Here is a 22,001-nt window from a genome sequence, read left to right as displayed (position 1 = left end):
AAAACAGAGCAGGTACCTAGTGACTCCCAGTCGTCACTTGTTCGGAAGGACCACCACGTTGACCACCAGGCACCAACATCTTAGGGCACTGGCTACATGCACGTACTCCATATTCCTAGACATTGGCATTTGATATGTCTAAGAACCTCTTGGCACATCTCTTATCTACTCACAAGATGCTTCTGCACCTCAATGCTGTACTGACAACTAGTATGTATCACTGTAGCAAGGGCACTGTGCACTCAGGGGCATGCTGTTAGTTATGGAATAGACCAGTCTGCATCTCTGGGGTCTTTGTTCACTTATTCTGAGTGTTTCTAAATATATGGACACACAATTGCAATCTCCTTTCGTGAATTTAACTAATGGTTTTCTCCTTGGGAACTGGCGTTATTAAGCTTTGATATTCTTGTGAATTATCCTGATGAGTGCAAAACAAAACGTTCCGGCAAAATAACAAATAAAAAAAAGAACTGCAGGTGCTGGAAATATGAAACAAAAACAGAAATTGCTGGTGAAATTCAGCAGATCTGGCAGCATCTGTAGAAAAAAGGAAGATTTAATGTTTCAAGTCCAAGCTTCGAACCAATTCCTGACCAGATTTGAAACATTAACTTTCTTCTCAAAGATGTTGCCATACCTGCTGAATCTTGCCAGCGATTTCTTTTTCTGTGCCAACAAAATGTAAGTTTTTTTTCAGCAACATAGGCTCCCAAAGTACAGTACTAGCAAATGACTGTTTAAAAATTATATTTGACAAGAGACGTCATATATGTCGATTACTATCTGTTTCTATAATTAAGTGTCCTCTATTATGCTCTTACTTCAGATTTGATTACTATGCTGTAAATATTTCTTTGTTTGCATAATCAGATGCTCTTTGAATATTCATTATAATTTGCCCCAATATCCCATTACATCAATTCCCAATCAGGAAAACAAAGGGGGAGTCGCTTACTCTCTTTCCACTTGATTTTCAGGTTGGACCGAAGGGTCTGTTTCTATGACTCTATGATGGAAACAAAAATGTACAGGTTGGGTGGAGTAGTCATGGGAAATGCAGGGTTACAGGGTTAGGATAGTAGGGGTGGGTCTGGGTAGGATGCTCTTCAAAGGGCCAGTATGGTCTTGATGGGCTGAATGACCTGCTTCCATATTGTAGCGATTCTATGATTCTAAGGTGGGTTAGGGCTGGAAAGGTGGGCAGGCTGTTTTTCTGCCAGACACTTGCAGTTTGCTACCATTTCTACCGAATATGATGACAGATGGGGAGTACAACATTGCTTTGGATTGTGAAGAGAGGTTTAAATATAATGTTTTCCTTCCCAGCATTTTCATTTTTAGTTGTAGCAGTACTGCTTAAGATGTCTAATGTTTTCAGCAGCAATATTCTTAGTGTCATGGATGGGATTTATTTTTCTGGAGGACACTAAAATATCTTAATTGAAGCAAACTTCACAAAATCCTACTGGATTATCAGTGATACATTTGGATATACAGTATTTCAGATGATTGACATTGTAGATAATTTACAATAGATAGAAAATCTCTAGAAGTAGAAACAATAAAATCAAATAAATTGATCAAAATTGTTTTGATTACAAGTTGCTTTCACACCCCCCACCCCCAAAAATTAAACATTTTTCTCAAAACTTTTAAGAAATCATTGCACCCATCCACTCAGACTTATCATTAGCATTCCCTATAGCAATGTTTCCTGGAAATTTGCATATTTTTCTCCAAGGGTATTATCTCTCTTAGCTGTATTTTCTGGTCTCTATGCTAGAGGAAGCCAGTCACCCAACATGTAAACTTACCAGTAAGTGAAACAAAACCACTTGATGACCAACCATCAACATGTCATGATGACACTGATGCAATAATGGTGGCCCACTTGCCACCATCAGCACCTTCTCAATTGCTCACTGTCTGGCATTGTTTGATAAAATAGTATGGTATTAATATATTATTTTCTTGCATTTAGATTGTTCAAGCTGCTTTAGATGAAGCAAGAAAAGGAAGGACCTGCATTGTGATTGCACACAGGCTCTCAACCATTCAGAACTCAGATATCATTGCTGTCATGTCTCGAGGATTCATTATTGAGAAGGGAACTCATGAAGAACTGATGGCTCTTAAAGGGGCTTATTATAAACTTGTCACAACAGGTGCTCCTATCAGTTAAGCCAAATTCACATTGAATAGTAGACAACTTTTTCCACATGATCCTTTGAATCATACTAGTTACTCCAGTTTTTGTTTTGCATGTAGTAAATACGATAACTTAACTCGAATAAAACTGTAAAAAAGTATATATTTTTATGCCGGCTCATTTGCAAGTAGAAATTCTTAAACACATTATGTTGGTAGTTTTTATATCTTGATTATACAATCAATGCACATTCCTTTAACTCTTCCATGTGAGCCATTAAAATATGATTTACCTTTAATATCAGTGATTATAAATCAAAACTGTATAACTTCAGTAAATCTTAAAACCTTATTGATAATACTATTTGAACAGTTTTAAACAATTTCAATGATTTGCATAAATATTTTGAATATATGTCCTTGTAATTTAGTTTTATAATTTAAAGATTTTTTAAGTTAGAAATTTTAAAAAAAGACTGTCATGGTCACCAGACCAGGTTGAACCATGCTCATGAAACCATCAATAAACAGGAATCAGTTTGATGAAATTAACATCATTATTAAAATGAATTGAAACTCAGATCTGTATCTCCTGATTGATTTACACCTCTCTGGAAGTTTCACAGATTAGGAGGAATTTAATATTAGATTATGAAAAGAATAAGAGAATTCACAAAAGGACTGTATTTCAGGCAACAGTTTTGGGGGCAGACTAGAGAGAAGGAAAGATAGATTGGTAATAGCTGTAATGGAAGATTCTCTCTCTCTCTCCACATTACCCCTCCTGTTCCCCACTCACCCCACCCCCTGTTCTCACAGCCTCTTAAAAATATCACCCAGAAATAGAGCAACTCTGGAGAAACACCTACTCATCAAGAATGCAGAGTATTTACAAATATCACTACTGCTTAGGATACAAGGCATCAACTAAATGACCAGGGTTGCAGGTTCAAACCAAATACCTCAAGGATGTTTTAAACTTCCTATTTCTATGAGACATTCTTCCCTCTTTAAACTTCACACCTATACTTATGTATGTACTTTCGCATTGTTTTCTTGCGGTCCATAAGTAACAAAATTCCTCTTTTACTGAAGAAAACCCTGTAGTTGGCTCCTTAATTTTGGCTTGTACCACATTTCAATTCAAATGTGATATAGCTATGTGTTGGGTGAGCTCTTGTGGTGCAGTGGTAGTGTCCTGCTGTGTTAAAAGTCTTGGGTTCAAGTTCCATCTGCTCCAGAGGTGAAAAATAACATTTCTGAATATGTTAATTTGAAAGTCTTTACAACTGTGTGAAAAGAATTAAAAACCTTTGTTGTTGCCAATCAAGGTGGTTGAAAAGAGGGAAGCTAATTATTCCTTCCTTGCCTTGTAATAATGTAGTAGTATTTATCTGGGATCATTAGAACATAGATGAATAGCAACATTTTAAAATTGGCCACAACAAAGATAGGCCAAGTGTCAGGGACACAGGTGAGTAGTATGTCCCGAAGAAGCAGGATAGGGTGTCAGGGACAGTATGCCAGAAGAGTGAAAGGAAAAGGAGACAACTGGCTAGGGGGTTGGGGTCCCGGCAGCTTGAATGCCAAGTTAGAAGGGATTAGGGAGCAAGGTGAATAGGTTGCAAGGGTTTGGTCAGGCCTGGCAGGTTGCAGATGATGCACTAAATCCAGTGACAAAGATTTGGGTCAAGTCTGGCAGGGAGGGGTTTGGGTTCTGTGTTTGGGATTCTCAGGTGTAGAGCGAGGAGTGGCAAGCTTGTCTGGCAGTGGGGGGGAGAAGTGCGGTATCAAGAGGGGACCAGTGGCAGGAGTGGGGATTGAAGTGTGAGGGAGGGAAGAATGGGGAAATAGGGGGAATCCTGGGTTGTTGTTGGCTCACGGTTTGGCGGTATGAATGGCGTGAGAGATGTAGTTGAGGGAGTGTGAGTTAAGTATGAGTCTGTTGAATAGTTACGCAGGAGTTAAACCATATTCTAATTGTCAAACCTTTCCTGAGTAAATATTTTACTTAATTTCATCAGAATCCTCCCAATTCCCCAATTTAAATAACTACTTCCAGAGAATTTCAGGCATAGTTGAATCACATAGTGGAATCTTCAATTTCCCGGACAATTCCTTCAGAATCTGCTACGATGAGGATTCTGCAGGTCCCCATGCACAACTACAAAAAAAAATAACTGCCTAGACATTGAAAAATCAGAGTCAGTAAGGTGGATACACAATAACAAATTGGCTTGTGCTCCTGCCAATTTTTGTGATACTTGAAATATTTGTCCCTCAACCTATAACAGCATCTGATAAAAACTTGTCTTCATTATTACTTCCTTATTTATTTATTAGTAGTTCAGGGGTAACCGTGTGCTTCTTGTACTTTGCCGTTTGCATCCATCATCTAACGGACATTAGTAATAGTTTTTGACCTTGGCTGATACCCATTATGATATTTTATGGATCTCTGAACTTAGTGTTGAGGTAATAAGTCATCATAGCTGATCTCTTTGTTTGCATTTCTTTGAATTTGGAATTTACCTTCCATTGAAGTGAGGCTTTGCACACGGAAGTTGAAAAATCATTAGTAATTGATAAACTGTGATCTTTTTGCACCAAAATCTTAAATGGTAGGAATCCCAGAATTCAAAAGATGAGGTGGTCTGAACCTGATTCTCCAACACACATCTTCCTGCTCCGCTGTTGCTATCTGCAGTTGCTCTTCCTCATTCATGCTGTTTCCTGTAAATAGTGTGATACCGGCACATCAATTCATTATAGGAAGATGCGCAGTAGAGGAAGGCAACCTTAAGAAAATTCTGGATCTTTCATCACAGTTGTAATAACTATTGGATCATAAATTCTGCTGTGACCATTACCACAATATTTTCCACGCAGTCTGAAAAGCTTGCACCTCCAACTCAAAGACTGTTGCAACTCTCTTTAACTTCCACTTGCTGATCACCAACCAGACCTCTGTAGCATTCATCCTTCTTTCGTGGATCCTAGTAGTTTCTTAGGTCACTGTCAGAAAATGGTTGCCATCGAACTTTGTTGAATTATTAAACTTACCCAACAAACGAAGTACAATTGTTTCCTAAAGTGCAGCTCATGTTCTTTACTGCTGCTGCTCAGGACATTCTGTCTCCCAAGTGTACCCTCTCCAAAGCATCTACATCTTTTTGTTAGTGTAGTGACCAGAACTGTATGCAATATTCCAAGTGCAGCCTTTCTAAAGTTCTATAAAGCTGAAGCATAACTTGTCTATTCTTGTATTCAATTACCCTTCCAATGAAGGCAAGCATACCATAGGGTGTTTTTACTACCTTATCTCCTTGTGCTGACACCTTCAGTGATCTGTGGACCTGCACACCCAGAATCCCTCTGCATATCAAAATTCCTAAAGAAATACTCAAGAAAGGTGTCACCTGTTCTTGACCTTCTAAAATGCATCACCTCAACATATGTTGAATTTAATTTATTCCTGGTGCTCTTTAAAATGGCTGCTGGCCCAAAATAATGTAAATTGGTAAATTAATGTTGAACCTTCTTCTCAAAACCATGTTCTACAAAACATGATTCATATGCTTGAACTATTTGGCAAAATATTTTGGAACATAATGAAATTCTTTAAAATCATTCCTGTAAAATTATCACTTTGGGGCTGTCAAGGAACATAGCAAGGGAACAATTTATTCTACCAAAAATCAATTATAGCTTATTTTAATGAAGAAAATATTCTGTCCCTTCTGAAAAGTCACACTTCAGTTGTAAATAAAGTAAAATTTCAAAATTAATTTAATGCTGAAAAATCACATATTTTGCTGAAGCAAGATACTGTGTGCACCCAACTATGTGCAAATTTGGAGAAGATTTGTAGTTCAGGTTTTAAGTTTACTCGTTGAGCAAGTAGATTTATTCTCAGACTTTTCATCATCATGCTAGGTAACATCATCAGTGAGCCTCCGATGAAACGCTTGTGTTCTGTCCCGCTTGCTATTTATGTGTCTTGGTCTTTTATAGTAGGTGATATTACTTCCAATTCTTTTTCTGAAAAGTTGGTAAATAGGGTCCAAATTGAAATGTTTATTAATGGTGTTCTGGTTTGAATGCCAGGCCTCTAGGAATTCCTGAGCGCATCACTTTTTTATGGATGTATTGAATGGATGTATTGACCCAATCGTATTGGTGTCCCTCTTCGTCTGCGTGTATGGATACTAGTGATAGTTGGTCATGTTTTTTGGTAGCTAGTTGGTGCTCATGTATCTTGGTGCCTAGCTTCCTGCCCATCTGACCAATGTAATGCTTGTTGAAGTCCTTGCAGGGTATTTTGTATATGACATTCGTTCTGTTGGTTGTTGGCACGGGGTCCATGAGAAAGAAATGGAAGGGATCAGTTAAGTAGAACTCTAAAGAGTTAAGAAATGGGGTGTAATTTCTCTGAACTTGAGAAAAGACTGGCAGCCAAGAGAAAGGACATCCCAAACTCTTCTGCTGTCATATAAATCATAAAAGCGGTCAGATGGGTGGCACAGTGGCTCAGTGATTAGCACTGCTGCCTCACAGCACCAGGGTCCCAGGTTCGATTCCAGCCTGTAGAGTTTGTACATTTTCCCCGTGTCTGCGTGGGTTTCCTCTGGGTGCTCCGGTTTCCTCCCATAGTCCAAAGATGTGTAAATCAGGTGAATTGGCATTAATCAGAGGGAAATGGGTCTGGGTGGGTTACTCTTCAGAGGGTCGGTGTGAACTGATTGGGCTGGAGGGCCTGTGTCCACACTGTAGGGAATCTAATCTAATGCTAAAACGAGGCCAACGTCTCTAATTTAAGGGGTATTAGCGAGTTTTGAGATGATTTGTAGCTCAGGTTGAGGTTCTGGATGTAAGTTTGCTTGCTAAGTTGAAAAGTTTGTTTTCAGATGTTTCATCACCATACTGGGTAACATCATCAGTGAGCCTCTGGTGAAGCACCGGTGGTATGGCCCTCTTTTTAATTTATGTGTTTAGGCTTCCTTAGGTTGGTGATGTCATTTCCTGTGGTGATGTCATTCCTGTTCATTTTCTCAGGGGGTGGTGAATGGTATCTAAGTCCAGGTGTTGTTGATAAGAGTTCTGGTTGGAGTGCCATGCTTCTAGGAACTCTAACACATCTCTCTTTGGCATGTCCTCGGTGGGATGTGTTGTCCCAGTCGAAGTGGTGTCATCTGTATGTAAAGATACTAGTAAGAGTGGGTCATGTCTTTTTGTGGAGAAAGTGAGGTCTGCAGACGCTGGAGATCAAAGCTGAAACTTTATTGCTGGAACAGCACAGCAGGTCAGGCAGCATCTAGGGAACAGAAGATTCGACGTTTCGGGCACATGCCCTTCTTCAGGAATCGTGGCTAGCTTATGTTCATGTATCCTAGTGGCTAGTTTTCTGCATGTTTGTCTAATGTAGTGTTTGTTACAGTTCTTGCAAGATATTTTGTAAATGAGATTGGTTTTGCTTGTTGTTTGAACGGGGTCTTTCAAGTTCATTTGCTGCTGTTTTACAAGATAATACATGGTTGGAAAGGGTGGACGCTAGGAAATTGTTTCCGTTAGGCGAGGAGACTAGGACCCGTGGACACAGCCTTAGAATTAAAGGGGGTAAATTCAGAACAGAAATGCGGAGATATTTCTTCAGCCAGAGAGTTGTAGGCCTGTGGAATTCATTGCCGCAGAGTGCAGTGGATGCCGGGACGCTAAATGTCTTCAAGGCAGAGATTGATAAATTCTTGATGTCACAAGGAATTAAGGCTTACGGGGAGAATGCGGGTAAGTGGAGTTGAAATGCCCATCAAATATGATTGAATGGTGGAGTGGACTCGATGGGCCTTACTTGTTGTTGTTTTACTCCTCTTTCATGAATTTTATGCCAGTAAGGGTATTATTGATGGTCTTGAAAGTTTCCTCTAATTTGTTTTGTTTAGTGATAACAAAGGCGTCATCCATGTAGCAGACCCAAAGTTTGGGTTGGATGGTTGGCAGAGCTGTTTGTTCGAATATTGACTTGGATCCCATTTACCGCCCCCTGAGAAAAAAAGAACAGGAAATGACATCACCAACCCAAGGAAACTTACAACACACAAATAAAAAGCAGGCCATACCACCAGTGCTTCACCAGAGGCTCACAGATGATGTTACCTAGTATGGTGATGAAACATCTGAAAATGAACCTTCCAGCTCAGTGAGCAAACTTACATCCATAAGGGGTATTGCTGAGGTAGTAAATGGACACTTTGCACCTGTCTTTACCAAACAGTGTGATGGTAATCAGGCCGTAGTGACAGCTAGCTATCACTAGAAGGGTTCAAAACTGGTAAGGAACAAATGTTGGTTAGACTAGTAGCATTTAAGGTTGTCAAAACTCTGAGGCTATATGACATGCATCCAAGCATTTTTGAAGCAAGGGACAGTGGAACTTACAGGAGCATTGGCTGTACTCTTTCAGTCTTCATTAGACTTAGGAGAGGTGCCAGAAGACTAGAGAATTGCAAACATTATAGCCTTGGTCCTGGAGAGGTTGAATACAAAATAGGAAACAGAGTAATGGTCAATAGCTATTTTTCAAACTGGAGAAAGGTTAAATGGTGATCCCAGCAGGTGGTATTAGGATCTATGCTTTTTCTGTTTTTTATTAATGATCTAGATCTAGGTGTACAGGAGATGATTTTAGAATTTGCTGATGATGGCAAACTTGGAAGAGTTAGAAACTGGGGAGGACGGTGTAGAGCTCCAAAAAAGACATAGACAAGTTGATAGAGTTGACAAGCAGATAGCAGATGATGTTCAATAGAGAGGTGTGAGATGATGCACTTTGGTGAGGGAATGTTTTATTACCTTCCCTTTGAATTTTCTATACTCTTGGTTCTTTCAATTGTATTATTTACCTGACATGACACCTGTCATGAGCAACTCTGTCTTCATTTTAACCTCTACCTCAAAATGACACTTGATCCATTTGCCTAATCATTTCCAAAACCAGATCCAACAGTGCAACCAATTCACTATCAATACCCCCGTATATATTTATATAATTGAAATGACAATTAATACAACCTTGGCATCTCTCAGTAATTTCCCTGCAGATTTGTTACTCTACATCCTTCCCATTAGTTGGCAAAATATCGAGAGCAGGTGCTGGAAAAGCACAGCAATTCAGGCAGCATCCGAAGAGCAGTAAAATCGACGTTTCGGGCAAAAGCCCTTCATCAGGAATGTTCTTGGCGGGTGGACAGTTAGTGAGGTAAAAACAATAACTGCAGATGCTGGAAACCAGATTCTGGATCGGTGGTGCTGGAAGAGCACAGCAATTCAGGCAGCATCCAACTCGACTTTTCGGGCAAAAGCCCTTCATCGGGAATAAAGCCTGATGAAGGGCTTTTGCCCGAAACGTCGATTTCGCTGCTCGTTGGATGCTGCCTGAATTGCTGTGCTCTTCCAGCACCACTGATCCAAAACCAGGGTGGACAGTTAGTGACCGTTTGAAAATGGCCGCCAGCGCGGGCGAGGACGGAGAGACAAACAGAGACAGCTGGGACCGGGGTGAGAGAGGACAGCCCCTGCTGACTGGGTCCGTTTTCGGTCGGTAATCACCCACTTCCCAAAACGTCGATTTTCCTGCTCCGGATGCTGCCTGAACTGCTGTGCTTTTCCAGCACCACTCTAATCTAGACTATGGTTTCCAGCATCTGCAAGGTAAAAAGAGGTAAAAACGAGGTAAAATCTCAGGGAGTCTCTCTCTCACTGCAAAATCTCAGGGAGTCTCTCTCTCACTGCAAAATCTCAGGGAGTCTCTCTCTCACTGCAACTCCCAGGTCATTTCTACTCTCTCCCCACCCCCACCCCCACCCTCCTCTAGCTTATCTCTCCATGCTTCAGGCTCTCTGCCTTTATTCCTGATGAAGGGCTTTTGCCCGAAACGTCGATTTTGCCTGTCCTCGGATGCTGCCTGAATTGCTGTGCTCTTCCAGCACCACTAATCCAGTTTCCAGCATCTGCAGTCAGTTTTTACTGAAAATATCGATAGCACCTTGGGGCTCTTGTGCCCTGGATTCATGTCTAACCTCCTCCAGAAGTGTGTCACGACAAATCTGAATAAATTGCTGGTTGTAGTGTACAGATATTTTAGTCAGTGTAATTGCACCTGATTTGTTTCCAAGCTGTAAATGAAATGCCTCGTACCAACCGTAACAGTCGTCTCACGGACTGTAAATAACAACGATCTCGATAACCTTGAAATGAATGAACAATAATAACGACTCAGTACACGAGGGTATGTTGATTTGAATGAATGATTCCCTTCCCCTCCTCTTCAACGGATGAACACCCCCGTTCCGCCATTTTGTTCTCGGCGGGTGGGCAGTTAGTGACCGTTTAAAAATGGCTGCCAGCGCGGGCGAGACGGAGAGACAACTGGAACCGGGGTGAGAGAGGACGCCCCGTGCTGGCTGGGTCCGGTTTCGGTCGGTGAGCCTGAAGCTCTCCGCTCGCGGAATGAAGATAGGGAATGGAGTTCTCCTGGTGACTTATGGCGGGCTGGGGGAATGTGACTCAGGGATTTCGAGCTGCTGAGCAGCGCGAAGGAGCGAACCCCCCGGCAGCGATCATGACTGAAGGCCACGCTTGGTGCTGGCCTTGGACAACCCAGAGATGTGCTCGCGGTGAGGAACCTGGATTTTGTAAAATGTTACACTGGAACCCGGTGTCTGTCTTCCGAGAGTGTTAAATTTCAAATGCGACGTATTCTGAAGGTATTTAGTGTGTCCACGTGGCTAATAGAGGGCTCGGATAAACGCAGTGTATGACACTGAAATAAAACAAAGAGCAGTACATGGAGAAAGTGAGGACTGCAGATCGGAGTCGAGAAGTGTTTTGCTGGAAAAGCATAGCTGGTCAAGTAGCATTCCTAGGAATACTGAAGATCTGAAGCAACAGCAGAAATTGTAGGAGAAACTCAGATATGGTAGCATCTGCGGATAGAAAACAAGGTAATGTTTTGAGTCCAGTGAACCAACTTCAGAACTGATAGGAAATTCTGGTATTAATGCTGATGAAGGGGTGTTGAGAGTGGCAAGGTGTGAACGGATAGGTGGAGGTGGAGAAAGGAAGTTAGGCAGGCAAAGGGACAGTTTGATTGTAAGCCAATGAAGGAGAGAAGTTGAGAATGGGGACCATGAGTGGGTGAATATGGGGTGCTTCCATGACAACCAACCCATGTCATGACAGGGGCATGGTTTTGAGGGGGAAAGGTGGGGTTGGGGTTGTGTTGTGTTGGGTAAAGTGCATGGAATGTGGTGTTTGGGCTCAAATTATTGAACTTAGCATTGAATCCTGAGTACTGCAAGGTCTCCAAGGGGAATATGAAATGTTCTTCCAGCTTGCATTGAGCCTTGCTGGAGCACTTCAACAGGCTCAAGACAAATGCTGCCAGGGAAGTTTGTGTGTTGAAGTGAAAGGCAACTTGAAACTGAGTTGTTTTTACAGACTGAATGTATGTGTTTCGCAAAGCGGTCGCCCAGTCTGCATTTTTGTCTCCCTAATGTATTGTGAACAGCAAATATGGTAGACTAGATTGAATGAAGTGCAGGGAAATCGCTGATTCAGGTCAAAGGTGTCTCTGGAGCCTTGGATAGTGAGGAGACAGGAATTTAAATGTGCAGTGTTGTAAATTCTATAATGGGAAATTGCCATGGGTGTGTTGGCAGTGGAGAAGTGGATCCTGGAGAGAACTGCCCCTGCAAAATGGTGACGAGAGGGGAGTGGAAGGGAATATGTATTTGGTGGTGGCATCCTGTTGTGAAAATGGCAGCCTATCCTTGGTTGTAGATGCTAGTGGGTGGTTGCCCATATTTGGGGGATTTTATCACCACACATGGAGAATGCAAGGACATTTTAATTTTTTTTGCTCTCTTTAATAAAACAGAAAACTGTGAACAGTATTGGATTGTGAGCTTTAATTTAGTTAAAGCTACTTTATTTAGAAGTATGTCAATGAAGTTGTAACTGTAATTGCACGAGCTGCCAGCATTTTCTACCTAACATGACACATGTCATAAACTTCTGACTCCCATTGACCCTTAATCTGTTTGCCAACTAATTTCTAAGTGTAGTCTTTCCACTACCAATATCCCAGTATCTATTTGGGTATTTGAAGTAACCATTAACTATAATGTTGGTATCTGTAATTAATTTCTGTGCAAATTTGTTACTCCCTATTCTTCCCAGTAGTTGGTGAAATATGCTGTTGGCCAGCATTGCTCTAATAACCAGATTCATATATGTCCCATATGACTGACTGATCTCCCTTGGTATTGCACCAAGTGAACAATCTTAACCCACCTGACAACAAGGAGAAAGTGAGGACTGCAGATGCTGGAGATCAGAGTCAAAAAGTGTTGTGCTGCATAGGCACTGTTGGTTGGGCAGTGTCTAAGGAGCAGGAGAATAGACATTTTGTGCATAAACTCTTCAGGAATGGGGTGGATGGGGGATGGTGGTAGCAAGGGGGTTAAAAGATAAATGGAAGGTTGGGGCTGGGGTGGGGGGGAGGGGGAAGTAGCTAGGAATGCGATAGGTAGATGGACGTGAGTGGCAAGGGAAGTTGCTAGGAGTGGCAGATGGGTTGGAGGAGGGCTTGGATCTAACGAGGGAGTTGCAGAATGCTAGTAGAAGTGGGGAGGGAAATATAATTCTGGTGGAGTCTGACTATAGGTGGCAGAAATGGCGAAGGATGATGCTTTGTCTTCGGAAATGAGTGGGGTGGAAGGTGAGGACCGGGGGATTCCATTCTTGTTCTTGTTGGAGGGGTGGGGTTCAAGGGCGAAGGTACAGGAAGTGGAGGAAATGCGCTGGACAGCATTGTTGACCACGTGGGAAGGGAAATTGTGGTCCTTGAAGTAGAAGGCCATCTGGAATGTTCTGGAGTGGAATTGATCTTCTTGGGAGTAAGGGATAGCATTTTTACAGGTGTAGTACAGGTAAGCTGTGGGAGTCGGTGGGCTTGACGTAGATGTCCATGTTAAGTTGAACACCAGAAATGGAGATGAGGAGGGGGGTGTCTAAGATGGTCCAAGTGAACTTGAGGTCTGGGTGGAATGTGTTTGTGAAGTTGAACTGTTCAACCTCCTCGTTGAAGCATGAGTTGGTGCCGATGCAGTCATCGATGTAGTGGAGGAAAAAGTGGAGAATTGTGCTGGTGTAACTACAGAAGATGGACTGTTCCACATATCTGATGAAGAGGCAGGCAGAGCTGGGGTCCAAACGGGTGCCCATGGCTACCCCTTTTGTCTGAAGGAAGGGGGATGATTCGAAGAGAAATTGTTGTGTGAGGACCAGTTCAGCCAATCAAGTGAATGTGTCGGTGGAAGGTCATTGGGTCAGTGGGAGAGGAAGAAATGGAGGACCTTGAGGCCTTTGTTATGGCGGATGGACGCACACAGGGACTGGATGTCAATGGTGAAAACGAAGCATTGGGTGTTGGGAACACCAACCAAAAGTCATGGAAGAGGTGGAGGATACAGGTAGTGTCCCAAATGAATGTGGGGGATCCTGAACCGTGGGGGATCCTGGACCAAGGGGGACAGTTTGGTGTCAAGGTATGCAGAGTTAAGTTCAGTAGTGCAGGAGCAGGCGGAGACAATGGGTTAACCGGGGCAGTCAGATTCGTGAATTTTGTGTAAGAGGTAGAATCGGGCAGTGTGGGCTTCGCGGACTGAGCTTGGAGGTTGTGGATGGGAGATCCCCTGAGGTGATGAGGCTGTGGATAGTCTGGGAAATGATAGTTTGGTGGTGGGAGGTGAGGTTGTGGTCGAGGGGCAGTAGGAGGAGGTGTCTGTGAGTTGGCACCTGGCTTCAGCTGTGTACAGGTTGGAGTGCCAAACCACCTCTGCGCCCCACTTGTAAGCTAGTTTGATGGTGAAGTTAAGGTTGGAGAGGGGAGTGGAGGGTTGTGCATTACAAGGTTGAGAGGTTGGAGTGGATGAGAGGGGTGGATAGGTTGAGGTGGTCAATGTTGCCGCGGCAGTTGGAGATGAAGAGATCGAAGGTGGGTAACAGACCAGGCAGGATGTTCCAAGTGGATGGAGTATGTTGGAGGCAGACTAAGGGGTCCTTGGAGGGTGGGTGGGAGTCCTGATGGAAAACTTAAGTATGGAGGCAGCAGAAGAAAAATTCAATGGCGCAACGCATGTTGAATTCATTCATCTGGGAGTGTAATGGGATGAAGGTGAGACCTTGGTGAGCGGGAGATCTGTGGGGGGTGGTGAAAACATGACAAGCCTGGGAGCTGGGAAGTGGTGTAGAGCTGGAGTTGGGAGTGGGGTGGAGGCTATCTCTGGAGTGGATGTGGTCATGATATTTTGGGTGATGTCACCAAAGGAAGTGACACACACTGGGGGGGATCAGGAGGGCAGAAACGGTACATTTGGTGGTACTTGCGGGGACAGAAGTGATGTTCTGTGACGTTTGCAATGTCTTTGGCGGCCGCATATTCGTCAGCAGTGTTCCGGTGAGTGATGTCGGTTGGGGCAGAAGTGGCTGAGGCGGCAGCAACTACATGGGGGTGGAAGTGATTTGACGGGTAGTCTTTTGCACTGGTTTTGGCAACGTTGTTTCTTGTGGAGAATACGGAGGCAGTGGTCCTGGCAGTGATCGCAGAGACAGTATAGTCAGCGGTGGCCATAGTCTGTGGAGTAGCCGGGGCAGAAGTGACATCATTGTTTGCTGCGATGATCATAGCTGTAGCAGCCATGTGGCTAACAGCGTCTTGAGTGGTTCTAGAGGCTGGGAGAAGGTTCTGGAATGATTAATGAATCCCAAGTTTGGAGGTAAGTACAAGAAAGTTTGGTGTAGTTATGTCCTGTAATGTCCAATAAGCTGTAGGTAAAGTGTTTGTGTGTAGGTTCTTCTCTGGATGAGGTCCTTTGCAGGTCTGGGAGAGTGTGGCCCTGAACTGGGGCAGGACTGACTGCAGGGAGAGTATGTGGTGGCACATGGCTGCGAGCATGGAGCGGAGGATTCAGAGGAAGAACCGTTACTGGAGAGTTTGGATTTGCTGTAGGTAGTGGTTGTCCTGGTCAGGTCCACATTGTGATTGTCTGAGTGTAGTCTGGAGTCCATGCAGGATAAGTTGGTTGTGTAGGTCTGATCTATCCAGTATTAATATCGTCAAGTCTTTTGTTGACTGGCACAGACAATGGGTCAAATCCACCTCTGCTGTAAGTGTTTGTCTAGTAAATTGGAAAGTAACTTGGCAGTTATGTTAAAATCACTGAAGTGTTGATTTAGTGTAAGATTTGAGGATCTGATAGATTTTGGTGCAAATTCTTCTTTGATTTATTTTAACATTAAATTATCAAGGATAACAATCAGGAGACACAACTTGAGTAATTATGGTAGACTTATAAACTGTATGTTCAAACTTGAGTGACTTTGTAGTTCTCGCATGACTGAAGAGTCAGGTGCAGATTCAGTGTGATCACTTGTAGAACTGATTGTTCATATTCTCTGTTTTGCGTATCGATCTACAATTGTCATATTTAGTCTGTCTGGACCTGTTGGATGTTGTAAGCTTGTCATTGCTGTCAGCATGCTGGGCCAGATCTGTTTGGAATTGAATTTTCCCTGAAAGTGGATATGGTTTTAATTAACAAAAATCAATGTTGATTTGGTTTTATTGTTACATGTACCTAAATAGTGTTTAAAAAATCACATAACACCAGGTTATAGTCCAACAGGTTTATTTTTAAGCACTAGCTTTTGGAGTGCTGTTCCTTCATCAGGTAGTTGTGGAGCAGGACCATAACACAGATTTTATTGTAAATGATTACAGTGTCATGCAATTGAAATGATATATTGAACAAACCTAGATTGTTGTTAAGTCTTTCATCATTTAGAATGGGTTGCAAGTTTCAATTCATTCAGTAAATCCCAGAACTTACTTTAAGTCACACATTCTCAAGATAAGATTAGATTTAGATTACAAGATTACATTACAGTGTGGAAACAGGCCCTTCGGCCCAACAAGTCCACACCGACCCGCCGAAGCGAAACCCACCCATACCCCTACATTTACCCCTTACCTAACACTATGGGCAATTTTAGCATGGCCAATTCACCTGACCCTGCACATCTTTTGGACTGTGGGAGGAAACCGGAGCACCCGGAGGAAACCCACGCAGACACGGGGAGAACGTGCAAACTCCACACAGTCAGTCGCCTGAGTCGGGAATTGAACCCGGGTCTCTGGCGCTGCGAGGCAGCAGTGCTAACATCGATTCTCCTGCTCCTTAGATGCTGCCTGACCTGCTGCGCTTTTCCAGCAACACATTTTTCAGCTCTGATCTCCAGCATCTGCAGTCCTCACTTTCTCTCACTGTAAGGGGAAACTGGAACACCAGAGGAAACCCACGCAGACACTGGGAGAATGCCTGCGTGAAGTTTGCACAGTGGTCTGAGGCTGCAATCGATCCGGGGTCCCTGGTGCTGTGAGGCACTAGTGCTATCCACTGAGCCACCGTGCTGCCCCTCATGGGTACCAAACTTGGCTATCAGCTTCTGTTCGGTCACTTGCATTGTTGCCTATCCCGAAGTCTGGCTTGGAGGACGGTCACCCGCAGATCTGAGGCCGAGTGTCCCTGACCGCTGAAGTGTGTCCCCGACTGGGGGGAATGCCTGTCTGGTGATTGTTGCATGGTGTCCATTCATCCATTGTCGTAGCATCTGCTTGGTCTCACCAATGTACCATGCCTCAGGGCATCCTTGCCTGCAGCATATGAGATAGACAATGTTGGCCGAGTCACATGAGTGTCTGTAGCTTACATAGTGGGTGGTGTCCCCGCATATAATATTGGTACCTGTGTCGACACTGGCTTACACTCATTACCCTGATAGGGTGGTACAGTGTTGTGGTCGGTGTTTGCAGCAAACTGCCCAGCCTTCAAGGATTTGTTTTTAAGACTTAGCAATTGGTTAAAGGCGCGAAGTGGAGGCATAGGGAAGGTCTTGGCAAGGTGCTCATCCTCGTCGATAACGTGTTGCAGGCTGTGAAGAGTATGGCATGGTTTTTCAGCTCCCAGGAAGTACTGGACAACGAAGGGTATCCTATCAGTGTCTGTCTCCTGAGGATGTCATTACAGTTTCTCACTGTGGCACGTTGGAACTGCCGATTGAGCATCATACCCTGTTCTTTTGAGGGCATCCTTGAGCACCTTCAAGTGTCTGTCACATTCCTCCTCATCTGAACAGATACTGTGTATTCATAGGGCTTGCCCTTCGGGGATGGTTGTTTTAATATATTTAGGCTGGAAGGTAGAGAAGTGTAGCATCGAGGTTATCCATTGGTTTGTGGTCGAATGAGGTACTGAGGTGCCCATCCTTGATGGAGATGTATGTGTCCAAGTACGAGACAGCTACTAAAGAGTGGTCTGTGGTATGTCTGATGGTGGGATGAAACTTTGTTGCTATCACTGTAGTTGTTTCAGTGACTCCTCGCCATGTGTCCAGTGGAAGAAAATGTTGTCAATATATCTGATGTATCGTGTTGGTTGGAGGTCCTATGCAGCAAAGAAGTCTTGTTTGAACTTGTGCATGAAAATGTTGGCATATTGGGGTACAAGTTTGGTCCCCATGGCTGTTGTGTGTCTGGATGAAGAACTGGTTGTTAAAGACATGTCAGTGTGTCGATACAAGTACCACCATTACTCGTGGGGACGCCACCCACCATGTACACGGCAGGTACTCATGTGACTCAGCCAACGTTGTCTATCTCATATGCTGCAGGCAGGGTTCCCCTGGGGCAGGGTACATTGGTGAGACCAAGCAGAAGCTACAACGACAGATGACTGGACACCATGCAATAATCGCCAGACAGGGGTATTCCCTCCCAGTCGGGGAACACTTCAGCGGTCAGGGACATTTATCAGGTGACCATCCTTCATGGGGGGGCCTTCAGGATAGGCAACAATGCAAAGTGGCTGAGCAGAGGATGATAGCCAAGTTCAGAACCCATGAGGATGGCCTCACCTGGAACTTTGGGTTCATCACACTACCGGTGACCCCACAACACTCTTCTCCTCCTTCTCCTTCTCTCTCCTCTCTCTTTCCCCCCCCCCCCCCCCCCCAACATGCGCACACATACGTTTATGGGATAATTTTGTATTTGCAGAAATATATGTGCAGATGCACTATATTTTGCTCAAATGTACAATCTGCAGGCAGTCAATGCAGACACTCCATACATGTAATATTTTATAAATTCCAGTTTGGAAATAGAACCAGTCTGACTCAAGATTGGGATACAGGCTGACTTTTACCTCACACCTTTAAGGTATTCTCTGAGCTGAGATGCCACCTTTTTTTTTATATAAAACCTTCAATTATTTCACGAATGTGACTTAAAAGTAGTTCTGAGATTTACATACTAATGAACCGAAACCTACAAACCATTCTAAAAGATGAAAGACTTAACATTAATTTAGGTTTGTTCGATATATCATTTCAGTTGCATGATACTGTAATCTTTTGCAATAAATTTTCTGTCTTATAGTCCTGCTCCACAACTACCTGATGAAGGAGCAGCACTCTGAAAGCTAATGCTTCCAAATAAACCTGTTGGAATATAACCTGGTGTTGTGTGATTTTTACATTTGTCCACCCCATTACAACACCGGCTCCTTCGCATCCTAAATACAGTGAGAAGCTTTGTTTATGAGCAGTACAGATAAATTATGGGGTGAAAAGAAATTTGGACAGAGTTGGCATACAAGTTACACTGCACAGGATGTGCACTAGACAAGCTCAACATTGCAAGGTCAACATTATTTGAATATAGAGAGACCATTCATCAGTTTCATAACAGCAGAAAGAAGCTGTTCTTGAACCCGCTGGTGCGTGTTCAAGCTTCTGTATCTTCTGCCTGACTGAAGGGGTTGTAAGATAGCATTACCTGGGTGAGATGGGTGTTTGATATCGGCTGCCTTTCCATGGCAACGAGATGTGTAAATGGAATCCATTTATGGGAGGTTAGCTTCTGTGATGGTATGGGCTGTTCACACAACCTTCTTTAGTTTCTTATGGTCCTGAGCAGAGTATCTGCCATACCAGACCATTATGCACCCAAACAGTATGCTGACTATAGTGTGTCAGTAAAAGTTTGTGAAGGTCCTTATGGGTGTGCCAAATTTCCTGAGTCTTCTGAAGAAGGGTCACTGGATCCAAAATATTAACTCTGTCTTCTCTCCTCGAAAGCTGAGTTTCTCCAACAATTTTTTTTGTGTTTTAGGTTTCCAGCATCTGCAGTTCTTTGTTTTATTTTATGATTTCAATTAATGTTCATTAAAAGGATTGAGCAGAGGCAACCGTGCAGTTTCAATATTAAATACTTACCAAATTTTGTGTTTGAACCTGTTATTTAGAATTTATAGTGATTTTAATGCAGTTTGTGGAAGTTTGATTCCATAATTCTGGTCTCAAAATTACTTCTGCCACAGTCAGGTATACCAACTACTTTCTGACAGCCATCAGACTACAGGACTTGGTATCATGTGAATGTTAACAGGAACCCTCCAGTCTTAAGACTGACTTGTGAAATGTAACAAGTTTGCATCATACATGGAGGGGAAATAAAAAGGAAGATACCTACGGCTGGCCACGTTTTGACCAGTTTACTGGCCAGTATACACTAATTTTCCAACAAATTGTCTTTAAAATCAAACTGACTAGTTTACAATGTTAATCGTGTTCATTAAAAGGGTTGAGCAGGTGTAACTATTTAACATGTGCAATATTAAATATATGCCTAATTATCTTGAAGCTTGAACCCCAGTTATTTTGAATTTGTAGCTTGTGATTTTAATGCAGTTTACAGAATTAAATGTCTACAATGTTCTTAAAATTATATCTGCCAGGGTCAGGTAGCTTCAGTTACTACAGCTCCTCTGCCTAGAGAAATTGATTCTTTACACATCTGCCTCTCCTAGTTCTAGTTCACACACTTTCCTTATTCTTCTTGTTCATTCAATCCTACTACTGATTCATTTTACCCAACCTGTGCTATCTTTTGTCAGTATACCCAAATCTTTCTATCCTAATCTTTTGTTGTTCTTTTTTCTCCATTCTCACTGCACTTCCATCTCCCTTTCTAGTTTGTTACTTATTTCTCTGTCTTCAAAGGATTTTCCCCAAATCAACCTCTTCAATTTCTTTAGTCATTTATTGAATCACCTACTCCACATCTATACCCTCTATCACTTTGTATAGTACTGGGATGTTTGTTACATGAAAGCAGGTATGTAAGTGCAAGAAAAAATGAACAAATATATTTTAACATTGAGACTGTATTGGAACACAATAGATCTTAAACCTCTTTAATGTCTGCAATCTCTCTGCCTCTTTTTTTTCCTCCCTTAAATTAATCCTTAAAATTATTTTTTGCCCAAGGGCTTGGTCATCTGTGATAATATCTTGTATAGCCTAGCTTCAATTTTTTTTCCGCTCCTGTGAAGCGTACTTTATTAAAGGTGTCATATTATAAATGTTTGTGATAAATTGTCATTTTGCTATAAAAAAGTATAGCCAGTCTTTTTATTTTTTTTAGCCCGAAGTCTCATTCATTGAAATGTAGTGTCTTCGCATTATGAAGAGGACTTCGTTTTAATAATACAAGCAAAATTTTGGTAAGTTTGTTTTTGCATGACAGTTGAGGTCTCGGATTCTGCCGTTCTTAAACGAGATAAAAAATTGAATCTTAACAGAATTTACTGAGTCACAATGGAGTTAAGCATTTCTTTAAACTGTGTACTTATGTTTGATGTACATCACTGAGATTATTCTGTTTCAATTAGAACTGAAGTCTGTGACTTCATAGTACTATACATAGTTATAACATTTAATTTGGTATTCATCTCCTTAGTGTTTTTTTTTAATTGAATTTTAAAGACCCTCCCACAAAGGCATGCTTGTATTGTTTTGCTTGCAAGCTTGTAAGAAATGGAGGTATAGCAAATGAATAGCTGCTTTTACAATGGACTATATTTTTGTAAATAGTTCATCCTAAGTGCATATTCGTACACTTGTAGGAGCTGTGATAGTTAATTAAGATGAATGTTTTCATTTTACAGGCCTAGTTTTAACAGCAGAGGTATTATCTTCATCAATGTGTCCTGAAAGTTTACTCCTTATTTTGAAAATGGTATTCATGCAGAAGAGCATGACGTACAGAGAAAACAAGCTTCAATGTTGGTATACCTTCTCGAGAACTAAGGGGTGGAGGGTGACTGATGATGTGGTATTATCACTGAACTAGAGATCCAGAGGTCCGGACTATTGGGAATGATTGAACAAATGGTAGAAGTAAATTTGATTAATTAAAATTTAGAATTAATAGTAGATCTCAGATTTATGACTGACAACTATCATCAATATTTTTTTAAAGAATCCAATTCAACAGTGCCTTTCAGAGAAGAAAATCTGCCATCTTTAACTGGACTGGATTGGCCTACATGCAAATCCAGAATCAGTAGTGACATTGATTGCCCTCTGAAATTGTGTAGCCAGTCACTTGGTTCAAGGCATATTATCTGTGAATTTTTTTTTTCCTTTTAAAAACTTTCTGGAAATTTAACACTTTTTTTTATTTTGATGTGAATAGCTAAGACATTGGATTTTGAAAAAATAATGGGTTTTTAAGGCTATAATTTGTGGTACTACCTGAAATAATGCACTTTTCTGTTGGCTCTGTTTTATCTATTGTACTTATTCAGAATAAAGAATTTACTGTAAATATTTTTCTTAGTGGTGTAGTAATCATTGTTTTAAACATTATTAAAATTCAATACTTTAGA

The 22,001-nt window shown here is 42.1% G+C and overlaps 1 protein-coding gene across 2 annotated transcripts in view; it reads left to right on the top strand.

Annotated features, from left to right (window-relative positions):
* The window catches only part of LOC122551656 (ATP binding cassette subfamily B member 11a), a 105,321-nt gene extending 83,377 nt beyond the window's left edge, over window positions 1–21,944 (top strand). Inside the window, exons 29-31 of one of the 2 annotated variants that reach the window (XR_015757705.1) lie at window positions 1,985–2,168; window positions 20,756–20,834; window positions 21,279–21,944. Coding sequence is in view for 1 of the 2 variants with exons in the window: in XM_043693934.2 (XP_043549869.2) it covers window positions 1,985–2,185 (201 nt within the window). In the remaining variant the exon portion in view is untranslated. Of the gene's footprint in view, window positions 1–1,984; window positions 2,732–20,755; window positions 20,835–21,278 lie in introns of those variants that run through there. The other variant, XM_043693934.2, reaches the window with a different exon arrangement.
* The last annotated feature ends 57 nt before the right edge of the window (window positions 21,945–22,001 follow it).

Source organism: Chiloscyllium plagiosum, unplaced genomic scaffold (genome assembly GCF_037043375.1).
Source record: "Chiloscyllium plagiosum isolate Xiang-an unplaced genomic scaffold, Cpla_swu_hap1 HiC_scaffold_7, whole genome shotgun sequence".
Taxonomy (NCBI): Eukaryota; Metazoa; Chordata; class Chondrichthyes; order Orectolobiformes; family Hemiscylliidae; genus Chiloscyllium; species Chiloscyllium plagiosum.
The sequence above is the reverse complement of the archived record's forward strand: the minus strand, read 5'-3'. Positions and strand labels throughout refer to the sequence as shown.